This window comes from Macrobrachium nipponense, chromosome 1 (assembly GCF_015104395.2).
Source record: "Macrobrachium nipponense isolate FS-2020 chromosome 1, ASM1510439v2, whole genome shotgun sequence".
Classification (NCBI taxonomy): Eukaryota; Metazoa; Arthropoda; class Malacostraca; order Decapoda; family Palaemonidae; genus Macrobrachium; species Macrobrachium nipponense.
In genome coordinates this window covers 161,889,289-161,911,780 of record NC_087200.1, presented here as the reverse complement: position 1 = coordinate 161,911,780, position 22,492 = coordinate 161,889,289, and the positions used below count along the sequence as shown (strand labels likewise).

The window sequence follows — 22,492 nt, the reverse complement described above, 5'->3', positions numbered from 1 at the left end:
TCCTACATGTTGAGGAGGTTCCTCGTTGCAGAATCTTCCCTCTCCTTGCCCGAAGGAGGGGAAGGGGTCTGGAAGTCGAAGAAGACTCCAAGCCGAAAGTGGGCGAACCCAGGGTTTTCTTGGCTCTTATCGTGTCCCTCTGAGTACCTTCTGGGAAGCTGTTTGAGCCCTCATCGCACCCCAAAGACTCTGTAGGCAAACGTTCAGCCATTTCTTCTGCTGAAGATGAAACTTACGTACCCTGCCTGGGCAAAGAAACCCTTCTATCTCTTCCCGTATCAATTGGGAAAGTCCCTTGACTTCAAAGCTCTGAGCCAGGATTAGAAGGGTTTTAGTTCTTTGCCAGACATACTATGCTGGCAAGAACCAATCGCTGAGTCTCCATTGAATCTGATGCGAGATTCCAATACACAAAAATTCACTTTTCCTCTTGGTAGTTGATAGGGCCAAGAGAAAAAATGAATTCCCTAATAAAATTTCTAAAAGAAGCTTGATGAGGAGAGGTTCCAACTTGTCGGAACATGGAATCTGCGGGCCACAAAAAGATTCCCACTCGAAGTACGATATCCTACTCTTGGTCGTATTGAGGTATCGTATAAGATCCCGAAGATCTTAGTCCTCTGCTATCTCTAAGTCCCTTTGTAGAGACAGAGAATAGCCTGCTACTGTATTCTTTGATAGCAGATACATATACAAAGGTGATTCTTCTCCCAGAAAGGGAAGAAAACCGCCATGTGGGTCACAGAGGTATCGGAAGAGGACAGTTTCCTCATTCAACCCAGCACGATCTGCAGCACTTCTTGTCTTGGCCATGACACTTGTCATTCACCTTGAAAAATCCTCTCATTCATGTCAACTTCTCATCAGTCTGCACGCAGACAGACTCAGAGTGGAGAGGTTCTTGAGGTCCCTTTCTAAGTGAGGCTGATAAGAGTAGACCGACTCTCTTGGGAAAGCCTTTAGAAAAGTGCTGTAAGAAGGACGTGACCTCTGTGAATCCAGCCTCTCGAAGGCCAAAATGGGGCGAAAAGCATCATCCTCTCTTCCTCTGACGCCAGGGATTATCTTAATACATCTGTTAAGAATTTATATATATAAGGGAAAAAAGACTAATGTTTATTCCCCTTTCAAACTAAAGGATGGCGTATATTGCTACCGCTCTTAGATCGAGAATAAGGAAGCAGTCTAGAGGAAGTCTCTTCGTCTTCAACATTGTGAAGAGATCTATGAAGTAGACGTATCGCAGGTCTCCACAACTCTCTTTCCAACTAAGATTAGACAGCTGTTAATAGTTATTATCGTCGATCGAGAAGGTTCTCACGGACGTGCAACATCGTGCAGCGGACCTCTTAAGGATCGTTACGTTCCGTGTCTGTGTTCCAAACAGGTTCTCTCTTGTTAATGCGAACAGGGGCAAAAAAATAGATTCTCGATGCTCCCTGAGATATGAGAGAGCTGTGGAATTGGCCTAATTGATTTAAAAAATCATTTCGTCCCTCCTTGGGATCGAACCCCCCTCCAGTTAGACGGGGAACGAAATCAGGAACGAACCGTAACGTTACCGAGCCTGCTGTCAGAGAGGCTACTGAACCCTTCGGTTAACAACTCGCTATATCGAGAAATTATCAAGTCTACTAAATTGCTTGCATTCTGTTAGACTATGTGCCAGAACATCTGTACCTCTGTCATGGTACCCGGCACCCTCTCATATGTTATTTCCGTTTCTTGGTAGGAAAAACTTTATAGGCTTAATATAGTCCGTCCATTCAGGGAAACAAACTTCTGCCACGAAGAAAATGGTTCCCATCAGACTCATCCATCTTCTCACTGAGCATGCTCCGTTCTCTAATAAGGCTATGCTTTCGTACGCATGAGGGCATTATATAGTGCTCTGCCGCGTTAGAATCATCTATAATTCTGTTACATTGTGGTAAACAGCATTGAAAAGTTGCAAGAGATCTTTCTATTGAAAGCTTTTTAGCAAAACACAGACAATGTTATTCATGTTTGCCTACAAATCCCCTTAATTCGAGGCTAAGTCCGTGATTGTAGGGGAGAGATACGGTTAGCCAGTCAATCCCGTAGGAGAGAGAGATGTAACCAACCGCTCATGACCGAGAACTAGATGGTACTGCGTTGGCCTAAAGTGACAGCAGTCTTCGTTCGCTGTCTCGCTGTATTCGTCTTGAGTTGCCAGTTACTTCATTCAATGAAGGAATATGATAAAAATTATTATCGAGCCTAAGGAAGTTCTCAATAATGTATATTTAAGCGAAACAACCTTCGTTAAATACAGAAGCTGAGTCGGTGTTGTCGTAACAAACCATTCAAGCGTATTCCTTACCTAGGAAACTCCTGGAAGGATACAGGGAATTCAGTTGCCAACCATAGAGGTAACTACGGTATGCGCATATGACTTGACCATACAGTAGTCCTATACACCAAATTCTCTACTACATTCTTTCCTCGCCGAGGCAGAGAGAGAGAATGGAAATTTTACTATCTTCGTTCTTTTCATCAATAGAATGAATTACAGGCAGTCCCCGGGTTACGACGGGGGTTCCGTTCTTAAGACGCGTCATAACCCGAAAATCATCGTAAGCCGGAACGATGTTCTTGAAAACATGTCCACAGGGAAAATTTCACTAATTTGCAATTTTTCTTAGGGCCGTATCTCTAAAATTATCACTAACCCTCTTAGGCCGGAGCGGTAAATAAAAAATTGTCTCCCGTGTGCCGGAGGAGTTTCGGAGTGAGCGCGGAAGCGGAAAAAAATATTTTTTTCAAAAATCACAGTGCGCTTAGTTTTCAAGATTAAAAGTTCATTTTTGGCTCCTTTTTTTGTCATTGCCTGAAGTTTAGTATGCAACCATCAGAAATGAAAAAAATCATCATTATCATATATAAATAATGCGATATATGATAGCGCAGAAACGAAATTTCATATTAATAATTGTAATTCAAATCGCGCTGTGCGCAAAACGGTTAAAGTAAAGGAAACAAGTTACATTTTTTGTAATGTACACTAAATTGCGATAATTTTGGTATATAACACATTGTAAAAACGATAAAAGCAACACAGAGAAAAATATTATCACAAAATAATGCATGAATTCGTAACGCGCGGACGTAAAAAAACAAATATTTTTTTCAAAAATTCACCATAAATCTAAATATTGTCCTAGAGACTTCCAATTTCTTTCAAAATGAAGAAAATTATTGAATATTACTATATTGTAAGAGTATTAGCTTACAATTGCAGTTTTCGACCATATTTTGACGAGTTTTTAAAAGTTGGTTGACTGAATGTAGAATTTTTTTGTATATATTTTTTATATGCAATTATTTCGGAAATAAGAAAAGCTACAACCTTCAAATATTTTTAGTTTTATTCTACATAAATTGCGCACATTTTCATATATAAAACTCTATGAAATGCCAAATATGAAACAGAGCAAATATTCCGAGAATGGGACGTACGTATTTCAGAGATTTGTGGCGGAGAATCCGCGCGCGGAGGGAAGGAAAGTTTTTTTTTAAATTCACCATAAATCTAAATATTGTGCTACAGACCTCGAATTTGTTTCAAGATGAAAATAAATGACTGAAATTTATACTAGGGACTGCTAACGAGGTTTTAGCTTACAATTGCGTTTTTCAACCATTTTCCGGTTTAGAGTTCAAAGTTGACCGAACGTGGTTTTTTTTCTATTTATCGTGATTTATATGCAAATATTTCAAAAATGAGAAAAGCTACAACCTTCAATTATTTTTTGTTGTATTCTACATAAAATTGCGCACATTTTCATATATAAAACTTTATGTAACGGCTAATTTAAAATGGTGCAAACATTACCACAATCGCACGTATGATTTTTTCGGAAGAGTTACTGCGCGGACATAAAGAAAATGTTATTTTTTTCATAAATTCACCATAAATTGAAATATTGTGCTAGAGACTTCCAATTTGTTGCAAAATGAAGGTAAATGCTTGAATATTACTAGAATATAAGTGTTTTAGCTTACAATTGTGTTTTTCGACCATTTCGTAGAGTCAAAGTTGACCGAAGGTTGAAATTTTGGCAATTATCGTTATTTATATGAAAATATCTCAAAACTGATAAAAGCTACAACCATGGGTTGTTTTTAATTGTATTGTGCATGAAATTGCGCACATTTCCATATATAAAACTTTATATAACGGCTAATTTTAAAATGGTGCAAACATTACCACAATCGCATGTATGATTTTTTTCGGAAGAGTTACCGCGCGGACGTAAAGAAAAAGTTTTTTCATAAATTCACCGTAAATTGAAATATTGTGCTAGATACTTCCAATTAGTTGCAAAATTAAGGTAAATGATTGAATATTACTAGAATATAAGCATTTTAGCTTACAATTGCGTTTTTCGACATTTCGGTAGAGTTCAAAGTTGACCGAAGGTTGAAATTTTGGCAATTATCGTTTATTATATGAAAATATCTCAAAATTGATAAAAGCTACAATCATGAGTATTTTATTGTTGTATTCTACATAAGAATGCACACATTTTCATATATAATACTTCATGTAACGGCTAATTTACAATGGTACAAAAATTATGTCAAAGTGACGAAATAATTTCAGAGATGTGTCAGATACTTTTTAGTGCGGCAAGAAAGAAATTTGCGCTTGCGCGCCTGCGTAACGATTGTAAACAAAACAACACCTTGATCCGTGAACTCGCAGCATCCCCCAAGGCGCGTGATTCAAAAGTTTTAGGCTGGTAGGCTTATAAGTATTTTTCCGCAAATTTTAAACAAAAATTTTGGAAGTCGACGTAAAATACGTCCAGTCGGTCGTAAGAGGGCTAATTTACTTTTTTCATGTTGCAACACTGTGTATTTCACAAATTACTGTATATTTTCATTAAAATACAAAGAGAGAGAGAGATAGAGAGAGAATAGAGAGAGAGAGAGAGAGAGAGAGAGAGAGATATTACATAAAACCATTAAATCTGTTGACCATTGTATGGCATTGTTAAGCTCCGAGTGTCACTGGAGTTATGAGGTAGGGAAATTGATACAGAAAAAGACAAAGGGAAGAATTTTTCTTTTGAAATTAGTTATCGTATTATTACTACTTCATTATTATTATTATTATATTATTTGAAAATATAATAAACACGTGCATCTACCATAAAAATTCTCTCATCTCAGTAAAGAGGAATTATCCTTACAAGTGAAATGGAAAGGTCATTTTCATCCCTTTAAATACGACCATTATGAATTTTGTAATTAAAGTTTTATTATTATTATTATTATTATTATTATTAAATAACTGAAATTATCAATAAACATTTTACATACTAGTACCATAAAAATTCTTTCATCTCGGTAAAAGAGAGAGAGAGAGAGAGTGTTTATCTCTCTCTGTTCTCTCAAAAAATACTTATAACGCTTCCAGCGAAAGAGAGGGAGGAGTTACCACTATGACACATTATTATCTTGTGTGGCAAAAGAGAGAGAGCGAAAAGAGAGATAGAGAGAGAGAGAGAGAGAGAGAGAGAGAGAGAGAGAGAGAAGAGAGAGTTAACCTTAATTAAAAGTGACATGGATAGATTAGTACGTATTGTATTTCTTTAAAATACTATCACATATGAATTTTGTAATTATACAGTTATTATTATTATTTATTATTATTATTTTTTGAAAGTATTAAAAACAAATAGTACAAGTACATAAAAAATCTCGAGTCTCAGTAAATGAGAGAGAGAGAGAGAGAGTGAGAGAGAGAGAGAGAGAGAGAGAGAGAGAGAGAGAGAGAGAGAGAGTGAGAGGGGGGGGGGGGAAATCTCATGAACATGTGATTGCAACACTGCAGCTCTTCCCCCTCCTGGCTGTCACAGAACTTGATATATCTGACAGTTTTAGTACCTGGAAGAAAACTGGGATTTCCTTCATTCTGCCATAATTTTTAAAATATAAGCTAAAATCTTACTAATTCACTATGGTATTTTCTTTAATGAATTGATATTATTGCTGTATAAATTAATATCAATATTTGAAAATATAGTAATCATTTATTATCATACAAAAAATCATACATCTTTGTAGTAGAGATGAGAGAGAGAGAGAGAGAGAGAGAGAGAGGGGAAGATAGAGAGAGCGAGACGAGAGAGAGAGAGAGAGAGAATTATTATTTTTATTATGTGATATTATTTCAACTTATTAAACTTACTAATACAGTATTAATCAAATCATTAATATTTGAAATTAGTAAATCATTTTTGTATTATAAAAATGTATTTAGTCATGAAAACAACATAAAAAATACACTAATTAGTGATTATTTTTGTCGGAAAATACAAAGAGAGAGAAGAGAGAGAGAGAGAGAGAGAGAGAGAGAGAGAGAGAGAGAGAGAGAGAGAGAGAGAGAGAGAGAGAAACTATGGTTTTTATATCCAAGTCTAAGTAGAGTATAAATGGATTCTTTAAGTGAAATAATGTTTCAATGATATTTTGCTGTTTGTATTAAAGGATATGTATACTGTTTGAGAATGCGTTCCTTATCCTTGACTATGGTTACCATACAGTTTAATAGCGTAAATTAATTTATGCGCCCTCTGCTCAGAAACTAGTTCTACGTATGAGGTATCGTTAAAAGGCATAAAAAATCGTCGTAACCTTGGAATTTGCGTTGTAATCTAACCAGAAACTTAGTTTTGTTAATTATGTATACTGGAAACAGACAATGATTTTTTCATTATTTGCGCTTTTGGACTGTTATAAACTGCGCATCCCAAGTTAGTGTATTCATTCGCTCGGAAACTAGTTCCGCATATGAGGCGTCACTAAAAAAACTTAAAAAATACGACATAAAAAAAAAAAAAAAAAAAAAAAAAAAAAAAAAAAAAGTTGAAAATCATCATAACCTCAAAATTTTTTTTGTAATCTAACCAAAAACTTATTTTTATTAATATACTGTGCTAAACTTTAAAGGATTCTTATCATAGTATGGGTTTTTTAAAAGCGTCGTTAACTCAAGAGCGTCTGAAGCGTCGGCGTCGTAACCTTGGAACAAGCGTCGTAACCCAGAGCGGATTTTTCAATGAATATTTAAGAAAAAGCGTCGTAACCTCGGAACATCGTAAGCCGGACCCGTCGTAACCCGGGGACCGCCTGTAGTATTAGCCGAAGGAGATCCCAAGTGAGAACCGAGAATCGAAGAGAATCTCTCAAGCTTCCTATTCTCTTGGACATAAGGACGTATTCTACGTGTCTATTAATTGGAAGAGCCTCTAATCAATGAATGAGAGCTCCTCCGAATCTTGTCCAAGAGAGCTTATATGCTTACGCAATAAGATGTATTGAGATCTTTGTCAATGAGAACTAACCCATTAAGATACAAAGAGTATACATTTTTTGTCAATTATGTGTTATGCACTTCCTTGACAATACGTTTAATATCTCCCTAAGGAAGGAAGTTAATCCAAGAACTCGTTAAGTCTTAATGATTTCCACAGAAATCGCGGAAGGGACAGGATTCCTCTTCAAATCTTGAGCTTACGGAAGGAAGAGTGATGTTTCCTTTCCGCAGTCATTCCCGAACGCCGAATAGATGAGATTCTTATTAAGAAAACTCCCGTAGCTCTTGCCTCGTCATAATGAGGGAAGAGTATGAATGAAGGAGAGATTCCACGCTGAGAGGAACTGCCTGTTACAGCAGTCTTCTGAATATTGGAGAAGGACTTCTCTCAGTATCAGAATCATCCTGACAAAAGCGACGGCCGCCTGTGCGACATCTTGCGCCTTTGCCAGGAGAAGGCTGATCCTGCTAAAAACTAAAAAGAGAACTCTTGTAAGGCGATTCACGCCTGAAAAGTTCCGCGCGCCTGGAAAGTTACGTGCGCCTGGAATGTTCCGCGCGCTTGGAAGGTGACTTCCGTTTGGAAAGTTCCGCGCGCCTGGGAGGCTACTCGCGCCTGGAAGGCGACTCGCGCCTGGAACGTTCCGCTTGTATAGGATGTTCCACGCGCCTGGAAGGTGACTTCCGCTTGGAAAGTTCCGCGTGTCTGGGAGGCTACTCGCGCCTGGAAGGCGACTCGCATCTGGAGCGTTCCGCTTGTGTAGGAGGTTCCGCGCGCCTGGATAGTTCCGAGCGCCTGCTAGGCTCCTCGCGCCTGGCTGGCGAATCTTGTCTGGATAGCGCCTCGCTCCTGGAAAGTTCATCTTGCCAGGAAGGCGCCTCTCGCCTGGCTGGCACTTCTCGCCAAATAGGCTCTTTCTTGGAAGATTGCAGATCAGCAGACAGGAACTGGCTGTTGGAACGCAGCTCGCGCTTGGCTGCTAGAACGCGGCTCGCGCCTGGCTGCTGGAATGCGGCTCTCGCCTGGCTGACGCTTCTCGCCTGGCTGGAGCCTCATCGGTTGGCTCCTGGCTCATGGTTGGCTCCTGGCTCCTGGCTGGTGTTTCGCTCCTGGTTGGAGCTCAGGGTTCTCTTACTTTCTAGAGAACGCGATAGATCGTCTGAAATCCAAACATGTCCAATCTTTGTCTTTTTGGATGTAAGATGAAGAATCGGAAGAAGAGACGCACTTTTTAAGGATGCCTTTGCAATGGCGATCCTTGGCAGTCTGGGATGCTCCAGATCCTGCCGAGGGGATGCCTGATCGGTGGGGATTCTCCGTAACCTCCGTAAGGCTTTCGACATTCCTTCTCCTCTGGGCCTGGGAGCTTGGAAGAGGTCTAGGCCTGGGAGCGAGACAGAGCCGATCAGACGCACCCTCCACTGCACTGGAAACACTATATTCACTTCTTACCTTTTTTAAGAGCTCGCATTTTGAGCTCCCTCCATTTATCCTTCAAATTTGCACAAGATGAATTTGTAGTTTCTGTGAGGTAAAAAGGTGATGAGGATGCAACAACTACTAGTACTGTTAATACTCTAACTGCTCGTTAGCACGAGACTTATTAAAGCTTCTAAAGGAAGCGTTTCTAGTCATATGCTTTTCTGACTTCCTCAAGTAGGAAGTTAGTGTTTATATTTCCTCAATCAAGTTTTAACACTTCTTACACGTATTAGTGAATAGATATTAACATTTCCCTTTATGCAAAATATGTGAGTGTCTACCAAAAAAACTGGTAGTTTCACGCAAAATTTTCTTCGAAAATTCGAAGCCAAATTCATTAAAACGTTACTAAAAGCGTATGCCAAACCAAAGACCCAGTACTTCCCTGCAAAAGATAGCCCAGAAGATCGATGGCGATGAAAAACTAATATCAAATCAGGAGGTACCAACAACGATGTTGTAGGCACCGGCAACAGAGAAAATCTGATTAGAAAACGGGAATGGTTCCTATTCCTGCCACCCAGCGGCAGGGCGGTAGATCACCTGACCTACCTGTAGCGTGTACCGCGAAATTTGAATTTCTGTCGGGACGACGGAGTCTAAAGCTAAGTATATATCTGACAGGGAAGTTGAATGTATGAAAATGTTTTTTTATGAAAAAGATTTACTAATTTTCAAATATTAGTTCTGTAATTAATTTTCAAATATTACAGTTCTGCAATAAGTTAATGTAAACACAGCAAAATTTCAATTACATAAATAGTTTTTTTAAATGATGCCTCACTCAAGCCAAATTTTTGCAGATAATAACTCTTATGACACCATGACGCCTTCTTAGAACAGTACCCAGACGAAATGGTACTTGACACACTATTGGCTGCCATCTGGAGAGCAGCCAATCCAGGAGCAGCATTCATTATACTTGTTGCTCATATCTATACACTTGGGGTTGACTGGTTGAAACCAGAGTCCCATCTCGCGAAGATGGAATTGCAGGCATCTCTCTTTCATCAGCCTCATTGTGTAGAAAGTTTGTGAAGCTGTGTTTTACGTATCAGCAAATATCCATGTGAATCATGCCGAAAATGCCCCCTAAAAGCACCCTGCTCCTTCTAAGGCTTCTGGCAAAAGTTCTTGTTATGTTGAAGGAGGGCAAAATTTTTGCCGCGGTCAGCCACCATTTTAATGTGAATGTGAGCATGTTGAGATACATAAAAAAAGTGAAATCAGAAAAAGTGTAACCATGACATACTTTGGTAAAGCAAAAGTAATGTTGACAGTGAGAGATAAAACAATCATGAAAATGGAATCTGCACTCGCATACTGAATCAAAGAATGCCATAAGAAGAATGTGTGCCTCTTGACTCCAACATCATAAGCGAGAAAGTGCGACAGCTCCACCAGCAGTAATCAACTTCTACAAAAGGTGGCAATGTAGAGAAGAGGAAGGCGGCAATCTAGAGGCACTTGAAGGTGATGAAGAAGGGGAACTGGAATTCTTGGGCTATGATGAACCAGCTCCTGAAGAGGAAAATGAAGAGGAAGAAGAGCCTCCACTGGGACTGTCCTTAGCTCCCCAAGGTTTTCAGGTGAGCAAAGGTGGAAACCTAGTCTGCTTCCCTACATGGGGAAGCAACATCAGCCGACAATGAGACGGCTGCGAAATATCCCGAGACCTTCATGAAGATTCTTCAGGAGAATGGATACCACCCAGAACAGGTCTTCAGTATTGATAAAACTGGCCTGTTCTGGAATAAGATGTCATCCAGGGCATATTTAATGAAGGACAAAGCTCAAGCCTTTGGATTCAAGGGAATGCGGCTGTCTTTATGCTCAAACTAGGCCTCATTTACAAGGCTGCAAATCCCAAGGCACTCAAAATTAAGAACAAGGCATTGCTGCCTGTGTTCTGGATGCACAATCACAAGGCCTGGATCACCAAAGTCCTTAGTACTGGTTCCATCAAAGCTTCATTCCTCAAGTTAGGCAATACCTGGCTGATTTGGACATGGAGTTCAAAGTGTTACACCTTTCTCCTCCTGCCTATGGTCCAGGGTGTGACCCGTGCCCTCTACACTGGGAACTCCTTCCAATGCCTTGTTGATGCAATAGACCTTACACTGAAAGCCTATTGGCATATATTCACGGTTGCTATGTGTCTGTCTGTCATCAACCAGTTGCTGAAGGACATGAAGAAGGAGACCATGAATGCAAGCTGGAGTGAGTTGTGGCCAGACTGTGTCCATATTAGTAAGGCGGTCAAGTTGGCGAGAATTCTTGGTGGTGAAGGCTTTGACGATATTACTGAGGATGAAGTCGGCACCCTCACTTATGCCCACTCTGACCCCCTGACAGACCAGGATTTAAAAGACCTGATGAAGTCTACCAGCAAGGAAAAAGACACTCCAGGTTCAGGAAAGGAGCAGGAGCAGGAGGGCCTGACTTTGGAATGCCTGACCCAACTTAGGAGAATAATAAATGATGTTCAAGAGTTTGTTTCAACATGGGATCCGAACATGGAATGCTCCTTAAAGTTTTCCTGCATTCTTGAAATGGCATTGGAGCCCTATAATCAAGCCCTCACCACCATGAAGAAGCAACAGCAGCAACTGCCAATCACCATGTTCATAACACATACGAAGGACCCTCCAAAGCCTCCCGAATTGCCTGAAGTAGTGCCTCTTGAATCACCTGAAGAAGTGCCTCCTAAATTGCCTGAAGAAGTGCCTCCTAAATTGCCTAAAGAAGTGCCTCTGAAGATGAAGAGGTGCCCTCAGAGGAGATGTAACTCCTCTGTCCAGCTGTGCAGTCATATCTTCATCGTCATTCATCGGACTGCATGGCTAACTGATCATCATCTTTAATCAACATTCACCACTGCAAATCTCAAATCATCACTCATTGTAACTAAAGTATACTACCTGAAAATAGAGGTATCAATAAAATGTACTGCAACATATTCATATGCTATACAGAAATTTCAATTTAATTATAAAAATTTACTTCATAGCATTCAAAATTAATGTCTATGATTTTAAACACTACTCAAACATTATTACAGTTTATTATATCCCTAATAACAAAAAACTCGTTAGGATAACTACTTACGTAAATGTGCTTTTTCTGCAAGAGGTTCAACATTATATATACGAACGCCTGAGTCCATACAACATATAAAGCAACCTGGAAGTTAAAAGTGAAAAAGGTTTAAGAACAGTACTACGAAAGCACTCGGCTACAAAACTATCTAAACCACCAGATTTGTTATTAAAAGTATTGTACCAAATTTTATAGAGCCAAAGTAAGACAGGGTAGCACAATCACATACAGTATGCCTGATCAAGAGCAGAAGAAATTGGATGGTAACTATACAAAAATGGCATTTTTATATTAATAATTACAGTGGACCCCCCGTATTCGTGTTCTCCAGATTCGCGGATTTCTCTCTGGACCATAACTACCCATTATTTCTGGGGGATTCGCCTATTCGCAGGATTTTCCGGCAAAAATCATCACTAATTAGTGTAATTTGATGTTATTTTCATGACTAAATGCATTTTTATGGTACAAAAATGATTTACTAATTTTCAAATATTAATACTGATTAATACTGTATTAGTAAGTTTAATAAGATTAAATGATATCACATAAAAAAAAAATAATTTTTTCTCTCTCTCTCTCCTACAGAGATGTATGGTCTTTTTGTATGATAAATAATTGATTTACAGTGGGGCCTCGCTTAGTCGCGGATCAGCAATCACGGATTCAGTTAATCACGGGTTTTTATGCATTCAACTTACCTGTCAGATATATACTTAGCTATAGACTCCGTCGTCCCCGATAGAAATTCGAATTTTGCGGCACACTCTACAGGTAGGTCAGGTGATCTACCGCCCTGCCGCTGGGTGGCGGGAATAGGAATCATTCCCGTTTTCTAAGACAGATTTTCTCTATCGGCCGTGACAGCAACATTGTTGTTGTTACTCCTGATTTGATTTTCGTGATTTTCATCGCTATTGATCTTCTAAGCCGGTTATTTTGGTGACGTATTGGATCTTTGGTTTGGCATACTCTTTCGTGGACTGTTATTTGGACTTGGTTTTTGGATATTTCTCATAATGTCAGATTCTAGCTTTACGGTTAGAAGACAGTGTGTAAATGAGGGATGCATGGTGAGGCTACCGAAAGCTTCGGTAGATCCTCACACAGTTTGTAAGGGGTGTAGAATGAAGAATGCTTAATATCTAACCACCTGAATGAATGAATGTTCAATATCTAACACCTGTGATGAATGTGCAGGTTTGAATGAGGATGAATGGAAGAATTTAAATTCCTATTTAAGGAAATTAGATATGGATAGGGCTAGGAAGGCTTCCTCCAGAAGCGTAAGTAGGTCTCGTTCTAACGAGTCTATTAAAATAACACCTAACCCTAAACCTGTATCTTCTTCCTCTTGTACTAAGACTGCAAAATCCAGCAACGGAAATTGCAGATCTTAAAGCTGCACTACAAAGGATGGAACGTAATATGCTGATGTTACAAGGTAAGCACAGTGAGAGTGATTTAAGTGTACCCTAGTGCCAGTGGAGGGTGCGTCTGATCGGCTCCATCTCGCTCCCAGGCCTAGACCTCTTCCAAGCTCAGAGGCCCAGAGGAGAAGGAATGTCAAAAGCCTTACGGAGGTTATGGAGAATCCCCACCGATCAGGCGTAACCCCTTGGCAGATTTTCCCCCCCCCCCTTGTGACGACCCAAACTGCCAAGGATCGCTACCGAAAAAGCATCCTAAAAAAGTGTTTTTCGTCGTCAGATTCTTCACCTAATGTAAGGGGCTGGAGCTCTGATGATCTGTCATGCCCCTTAAAGAGGAGTTGGAAGGCTCCAACTTTGAATTCAAGCCCTGAACTTTTCTCCGATGGATCTCCATGTGAAAGGAAGAAAAGAAAATTAATTCCTAAAAGTAAATCGGAGTCTCCTTCCTCTTCTAGACCTCCCTCACCTGAATCAGGAAAGGAGAAAGAGAATTCGGCTGCGAAAATTCTCCTAAATGTACAGGAGCAGCTTTCCGCTTTAGTAGGAGTTTTCACGAAGGAGACTCCCAGAAAAAAGGACTCTTTCCTTCAGATAAAGAGAACGAAGGAAAGGAAAGAAGAAAAGAATGCGCCAAAAGCGCCAACCTGGCGCAATGCGCCAGATGCGCCAGAAGCTCCATACGAGTCAGAAGAGCCAGAAGCGCCAGATACGCCAGAAGCGCCACCCTGCCAAAATGCGCCAGAAGCGCCAGCCTGGCGCAAGGAGCCACGAGCGCCAACCTGGCGCAATGTGCCACAAGTGACAACCAAGAGACGGACTTCTTCCAAAAGACAATTAAGCCAGGAGGGTTTGTCTAGCTTTCGGAAGGATAAACCTTTACCTGACAGGGAATCTAGGTGCCGCACAGGCGGCCGTAGCCCTTGTCAGGATATGGGTGGTTCTGGGGAAAGCGATACGAGAGGACATCCTTCCTCTGACAGTAGAGAAAGGTGCCGCACAGGCGGCCGTCGCTCTTGCCAGGAGAAGGATAAGGTCGTGTTGCAGGATCAACCTATCTCTCGTAGGGACGCAATTTGCCGCACAGGCGGTCATCGTTCTTGCGAGAGTGGGGCAGATGTTGCAAGAGACCCGTCTCCTATTGAAAATAAACAATCCTCTTCGGAAATGGAGTTGGATTTGGAAGAAGTTTCGGACTCGGAAGATCACTCGGCTCCAGGCTTGTCAGATTACAAGACGCTGGCAGCCCTCTTACTTCAAGAGTTTGGGGACTCTTTAAGCCCTACTGCTCCTCCTTCTCCGAGGTCTTTATTTACAAGTACGAAGGTCTCGAAGCCATCATCCTTCATTAAAATGAAGCCAACCATTTCTATGAATAAGGCTCTCCGATTCGTAGGAAATTGGTTTAAATCCAAGGAGAAGGCGGGGAAGACAGTCTTTGCCTGCCCTCCTTCCAAACTATCAGGAAAGAAGGGAATTTGGTACGAGACGGGCGAGTCACTGGGTCTAGCTCTCCCTACCACTGCCGAAGCAGATTTTTCGAATCTGGTGGATTCGTCAAGGAGGCAAGCATTGTCATCTGCAAAAATCACATGGGGGACTTCTGAGATGGACCATCTCCTCAAGGATTGTTTAAGTCTTAGAAGTTTTTAACTTCTTAGATTGGTCCCTTGGGGTGTTGGCCAAGAAGACTCAAGAGAATGAATCTCTTAGTCCAGAAGTCCTTTATAGTGTATTGTCCTGCATGGACAAAGCGGTTCAAGATGGATCAGGAGAGGTGGCCTCGCTGTTTGGAACTGGAATTCTGAATTCTGAAGAGAGTCTTATTTAGCTCCTTTCTGACGAAAGCAGTTACTCCCATTCAGAGGTCATCTCTTCTTTATGCTCCTCTTTCGGACCAATTGTTTCCTGCACAACTAGTTAAGGACATTTCTCATTCTTTGACAGAAAAGGCCACGCAAGATCTCTTGGCCCAATCTGCAAAGAAATCAAGGGCTTCGGTTCCTGTGAAGAGAATCGTACTCCTCAACAGCCCTTTCGAGGGAGCTCCTCTGCCAGACCCTCCTTTAAGAAGAGAGGAGTACAGAAGAGAGGTAAAGGTCTTCATTCAGACCCTATCAAGAAAGCAAAATTAAACACCAGTCCTTCAAGCACCGGTAGGAGCCAGACTTCGGAAATTTTCCAAAGAATGGACTCTGAGACAGGCAGAAATATGGTCCCTTTCAGTGGTAACGAAGGGATATATGATCCCCTTTCGAGACAGGCCTCCCTTGACAACGAACCCGAGGGAACTGTCAGCCCAATACAGGGACCCTGCCAAGAAAGAAGCATTATTGCAACTGGTAGAACAGATGTTGCAAAAGGAGGCCATCGAAGTGGTTCGGGATCCGCATTCCCGAGGATTCTACAACCGTCTTTTTCTGGTTCCGAAATCCTCGGGAGGGTGGAGACCGGTCCTGGATGTGAGCGCATTGAACCGATTTGTAGAGAACACAAAGTTCTCTATGGAAACATCAAAATCGGTTCTTGCGGCTCTTCGTCCAGGAGATTGGATGGTCTCCTTAGATCTACAAGATGCTTACTTTCATGTCCCCCTGCATCCATCATCGAAGAAATATCTCAGATTCATGATGCAGGGAAAAGTATTCCAATTCAGAGCCCTATTCTTCGGCCTGTCTACGGCCCCTCAAGTATTCACGAGGCTAATGATGAATGTTGCGAGATGGCTACATCTAGAAGGGATTAATATATCCCTTTATCTGGACGATTGGCTAATAAGAGCAAAATCGGAACTTCAGTGCTTGAAGGACTTGGAGAAGACTTTGGATTTGACAAAATCTCTGGGACTACTCGTGAACCTCGAGAAATCACAATTGATCCCAGACAGAACATAGTCTATCTGGGGATACAGATGGATTCTCGGGGTTTTCTTTTGGCTTTTCCATTCTCAAGAGAGAATTGCTCGAGGCTTAGAAAAAATCTCGAACTTCTTAGGGAAAGAACGGACCTCGGCGAGGGAATGGCTCAGTCTGCTGGGCACCCTTTCCTCGTTAGAGCAGTTCATTTCCTAGGGAGATTAAATCTCAGACCTCTGCAATTTTATCTCAAACAAATGTGGAGTCAAAAGGACAGGAGACTTGTCAGACTGTTTTCCCATTCAACAGGGGATAAAATCCGACCTGAAGAGGTGGTTAACCCCATTAACAAAGAACGAAGGGGTGTCCCTCTTGATTCGGAACCCTCACCGAGTGTTGTTTTCCGATGCCTCGGAAACAGGTTGGGGAGCAACACTGGGTCCAAAGGAGGTGGCAGGTACCTGGACCAAACAACAGACTACACTGCACATCAATGCGAAGAACTCCTGGCGATTCATCTAGCCCTGGAATACTTCGAAGCGGAAGTCAAGAGGAGTGGTAGTTCAAGTCAATTCCGACAATACCACAGCTCTGGCTTACATCCGGAAATCAAGGGGGCACTCACTCTTTCTCACTGAACGAAATAGCGAGAGATCTATTAACCTGGACAGAGGAACGGGGCATTATTCTGCGGACAAGGTTTGTTCAAGGAGTAAAAAACCTAAGGGCAGACCGGTTGAGCAGAAAGAACCAGGTACTCCCGACAGAGTGGATGCTCCACTCAGAAGTCTGCAGACAAATGTGGTCCCTCTGGGGAAGACCCCAGATCGACCTGTTTGCCACGTTCCTCTCCAGGAAGATAGACAACTTCTGCTCGCTAGAAGAAGATCCCAGAGCCACGGCGATCGATGCTTTCCTCATGGATTGGTCAGGCATAGACGCCTACGCCTTTCCCCCATTCAAATTGCTGGGGGAAGTACTAAGAAAATTTGTGGCATCGGAGGGAACGAGACTAACTCTAATTGCTCCCTTCTGGCCTTCCCGATCTGGTTCCACAAAAGAGGTACTGGAATGGACGGTGGAATATTCCCCAGATCTCTACCAAACAGGACAGATCTGCTCAGACAACCCCACTTCGAGAGGTTCCACAAAAACATCCAAAGATCTCTCCCTGACTGCCTTTCGGACTATCGAAAGACTGGTCAAAGCGAGAGGCTTTTCAAAGAAAGTGGCAACTGCAATTGCTAGAGCCCGCAGAGCCTCTACCTTGCGGGTCTACCAATCAAAGTGGGAAGTTTTCCATAGATGGTGTAGGTCGAAGAAGCTGTCCTCTTCCAATACCTCTGTAACCGAAATCGCGGATTTTCTCCTCTTCTTAAGAGAAGAGTCCAAATTGGCCGTATCCACTATCCAAGGGATATAAGAGCATGCTCTCAGCTGTTTTTAGAAACAGAGGGCTGAATCTTGAAAATAATAAGGATCTTCATGATCTCATCAGGTCTTTCGAGACTAAGAAATTGAGATCTCTATTCCCCCCGAGTTGGAACCTTGACGTAGTCCTAAAATTCTTTGATTTCGGACAGGTTCGACCCTCTAGATAAAATCTCATTCAGAGATCTCACTAGTAAATGCATATTCCTGTGGCTCTCGCAACTGCTAAGAGGATCAGTGAATTGCATGCTTTGGACTCTCGGGTGGGATTTAAAAAAGACTCGGCTGTTATTTCTTTCCAGGATCTATTCCTAGCAAAGAATGAAACCCTTCTAAACCTTGGCCTAGAAGTTTGAAGTCAAGGGACTCTCTTCTCTGGTAGGTAGAGAGTTGGATCGGTCCCTTTGCCAGTCAGGACCTTAAAATTCTATTTAAAAAAGAAGACACAGCTTCAGGGATGTCGACATAGTCTTTGGTGTTCAGTAAGAAACCCCAAGAGACCTATGTCAAAGAACGCAATGGCGTTCTTTGTCAGAAATGTGATTACCGAAGCTCACAGGAATTGCCAAGAGAACTCTTTAAAGCTGCTGAGAGTAAAAAGCTCCCACGAAGTCCGGGCTGTGGCAACTTCCCTTTCTTTTACTAAAAATTTGTCCATGAGAAACATTTTAGCAGCAACTTATTGGAGGTGCAATTCATTATTTGCATCCCACTATTTAAAGGATGTTAGAGTAACATATGATAAATGTTTTTCTCTTGGACCTTATGTATCAGCGGATACTATGCTGGGAAATGGAGCAGACGCTGATCCTTATTAATTTGTTTTTATGTTTTTTAATAATTATTTTTAATAGTTGTTGTTGAGTTGGGGTGGGTTGCTTGAAAGGATGTTCGGGGTGGGGACCCCGACTCCTTTCAATCTTAGTACTAACCCGTCAGGATCAGGTGATCGGGATTAGTGTCGTGCTCTATGATCATGCCAATAGGCAAGGTGTTTTGTCATGTTAGTGGATAGGACCCCATTGACAAAGATCCTAAGGTTCTGAAGCGTAAGTGGGTAAGACCCCTGTAACAGACCATCAAGAACTCTTAGCATGAGGTCACTACCTCGCTGAGGCTCTTGAAGCGATACAGGCTCCTAGGCAGTAGCCATGAAGTCTTTCGCTAACACAGGTAGGAATCAAGGTTTTTAAATTTTATTACCTACAACATATGTTGTTTCCTGTCTATTTCAGTAAATTAGCTGTCTCTTAGCCTCCGCAAAGGTGCCAATCAGCTAAGTATATATCTGGACAGGTAAGTTGAATGCATAAAAATGTTATTGTCATGATACAATAAAGTTTTATGCATACTTACCTGGCAGATATATACGGTGTATGGCCCACCCGACCTCCCCTCAAGAGACAGGTGGAAGAGAAAATCTGTCTTAGAAAACGGGAATGATTCCTAATTCCCGCCACCAGCGGCGGGGCGGTAGATCGCCTGACCTACCTGTAGTGTGTGCCGCGAAATTCGAATTTCTATCGGGGACGACGGAGTCTATAGCTAAGTATATATCTGCCAGGTAAGTATGCATAAAACTTTATTGTATCATGACAATAACATTTTTCCTTGGACCGCTTCTCAATCTATATCGCTGGTATGAATCGCAGCATCCGGGCTTGTCGTGGTAGGCTAAGCCTCGTCTGGTTCCGATAACCAGCAAATGCATGAACAGATTCACATTATGATATTAACTGACAATAGAGGTAATAAAACCATTCTCACCTTATATATCTTCATAACATATAGCCTATTCATGGAGTAATTCCACATCATTGACATCAACTTGTAGTTGAGCGGCCAGCAGAAATGTAAACATTGAGTTACACTTCACAGCGACCTTTGTCATTCTTAACCTTTTAGAAATGTTAATAGTAGTAGTGTAATTACAGTAGTAATAACATTTAGGAAAACATTAATTTTCAATTCGAACTTCATTATTGTTTTGGTATAACGTAATCAACTTCTTTGAACACTGCAGTCATACAAACGATAATTATTCATAGATTATCGTATTGTTGTTTGCGATCGGCGACGGAGCTTAAACGTAATAAAACCATTTTTACCTTATATATTATTGTCATATATTCATAATAAAATGAAAGACTTATATATTATTGGCATATCTTATATATTTTGGCTATCTTCATAATAAAAAGCCTCTTCAAGGAATAATTCCTTGGGAATGCATTTTTCAAAAAAGACAAAAATACAATTTACATGTTTACAGCATGCAATGATTACTTATTTGATGTGATTACATTAATATTACAGTATGGTACTCTAAGGGGCAGTACAGTGGCTTACTTTTTATTTTGATGTTTGATACAATTAATATTACAGTATGGTACTCTAAGCAGTACAGTAACTATTTTTTTGTTTTTTTTATCATAAATGTATATTCATTCACACTATTTTACACAATGTGATAGTGGTTACACCGTTCTAAAACAAAACACTACCGATGTATTTTTACGTAAGTATCCTCTAAATTCTGTCATAAATCACTTTACTTACTTTTTTTTGTGGAGCCCAAATACTACGTATATCCTGGAAAATTAACGAAATCGTGAATTTTATTATAGCGCAAGATTCACTAATTACGTACTGTGTTTTCTTCTTTTTTTCATGACTAAATGCATTTTTAGGATACACTCATTTACAAATTTTCAAATACAGGCGGTCCCCGGGTTAGTTACGACGGCTCCGGCTTACGACGTTCCGAGGTTACGACGCTTTTTCTTAAATATTCATTGAAAAATCCGCCCTGGGTTACGACGCTTGTTCCGAGGTTACGACGCTGACGCTTCCGACGCTTTTAAAAAACGCATGCTATGATAAGAATCCTTTATAGTTTTGCACAGTATATTAATAAAAATAAGTTTTTGGTTACATTACAAAAAATTTTTTAAGGTTATGATGATTTTCGACACTTTTTATGTCTTTTATTTTTTAAATTTTTTTAGTGACGCCTCATATGCAGAACTAGTTTCCGAGTGAATGATACACTAGCTTGGATGCGCAGTTTAAAACAGTCCAAAAGCACAAATAATGAAAAAATCATTGCTTGTTTCCAGTACATAATTAACAAAATGATATTGTTATGATACAATAAAGTTTCATACATACTTACCTGGCAGATATATACATAGCTATCGACTCCGTTCGTCCCCGACAGAAATTCGAATTTCGCGGCACACGCTACAGGTAGGTCAGGTGATCTACCTGCCTGCCGCTGGGAGGCAGGACTAGGAACTATTCCCGTTTTCTAATCAGATTCTCTCTTCCACCTGTCTCCTGCGGGGAGGCTGGGTGGGTCATTAATTGTATATATCTGCCAGGTAAGTATGTATGAAACTTTATTGTATTAAAACAATATCATTTTCATACATTCAACTTACCTGTCAGATATATACATAGCTGATTGACACCCTTTGGTGGAGGGCAAGAGACAGCTAGTTACTGACTAGACAGGTAAACAACATATGTTGTAGGTATTTATAGACCTTAGTTCCTCTGTGTTTCTAGACGAAGGATTGACTTCCTAGCTATTGCATAGGAGTCTGCTTCATCTCAAGAGCCTTAGCGAGAGGATAGTGATCTGTGGCCAAGAGTTCTTGTGGATCTGCGATGGGGTCTCTTCCACTTACTCGGGACAGAATCCTAACTGGCGTTTGTCCAATGGGGAGCAACATCGCTTATAGACAACACGCACTTATTTAAGGAGCGCAACACCGATCCCGATCACCTGTTCCTAACATGAGGGTTCGCGCTAAATTGAAAGAGAGTATCCCCCAAACTCCTTTCAAACTCCAATAAAAATCATTGAGTTAAAATAAATTCAACTCCTTATTAAAGGATCAGTGTCGGCTCCTTATCCCAGCAACGTATCCGCTGATACGTATAAACCAAGAGAGAAGAATCTCTCGTAGGTTAACTTGAAGTCCTTCGTGTAATGAGAAGTCAACCCATAATTGCATCTCCTATATGTTAAAGCTAATATGTCTTCCTGACATATTGTTACGAAAAGAACAAGAATTTGCAAAAGCTCGCACTTTAGAGCTTTTTAAATTCTCGGCTGTTTGAAGGTTATCATCAAGTCACTTATGAAATGCTTTAGAGATCACCATGTTTCAAAGAAGACTAGGACTTTTCTTTGAACTGGATCTCATCTGGATGAAGCCTAACGCCTGGCTTGCGCGCCTGGCGCTGGCGCAGGAGTATCCTGTTTAGAATACTCCTGGCGCCTGACAGTCGTAAAACTATTCGAATACTCCTGCCGTCTGGAAGGCGCATCTTGCTCCAAATACTCCTGGCGCCTGTTAGGAGTATTAAGCTCAGCATACTCCTGGCGCCTGGCAGGAGTATCGCGCTTCGAATACTCCTGGCGCCTGGCAGGAGTATCGCCACTTCGAATACTCCTGGCGCTTGGCAGGAGTATCGCGCTTCGAATACTCCTGGCACCTGGCAGGAGTATCGCGCTTCGAATACTCCTGGCGCCTGTTGGAGTATAAGCTCAGAATACTCCGTGGGCGCCCCATGGCAGGAGTATCGCGCTCCGAATACTCCTGGGCGCCTGGGAGGAGTATCGCGCTCGGAATACTCCTCGTCCTCTGAATACTCCTGGCGCCTGGCAGGAGTATCGCGCTCCGAATACTCCTGGCGCCTGGCAGGAGTATCGCGCTTCGAATACTCCTGGCGCCTGTCAGGAGTATCGCGCTCCGAATACTCCTGGCGCCTGGGAGGAGTATCGCGATCGGAAATACTCCTCGTCCTCTGAATACTCCTGGCGCCTGGCAGGAGT

The 22,492-nt window shown here is 41.4% G+C and overlaps 1 protein-coding gene across 1 annotated transcript in view; it reads right to left on the bottom strand.

The window, feature by feature from the left end:
• Positions 1 to 22,492, bottom strand: part of LOC135219793 (WD repeat domain phosphoinositide-interacting protein 4-like) — a 169,176-nt gene that overhangs the window by 121,380 nt on the left and 25,304 nt on the right. Inside the window, exon 2 of the mRNA XM_064256865.1 lies at positions 11,940 to 12,014. Coding sequence (XP_064112935.1) covers positions 11,940 to 12,014 — 75 coding nt within the window. The remainder of the gene's footprint in view (positions 1 to 11,939; positions 12,015 to 22,492) is intronic.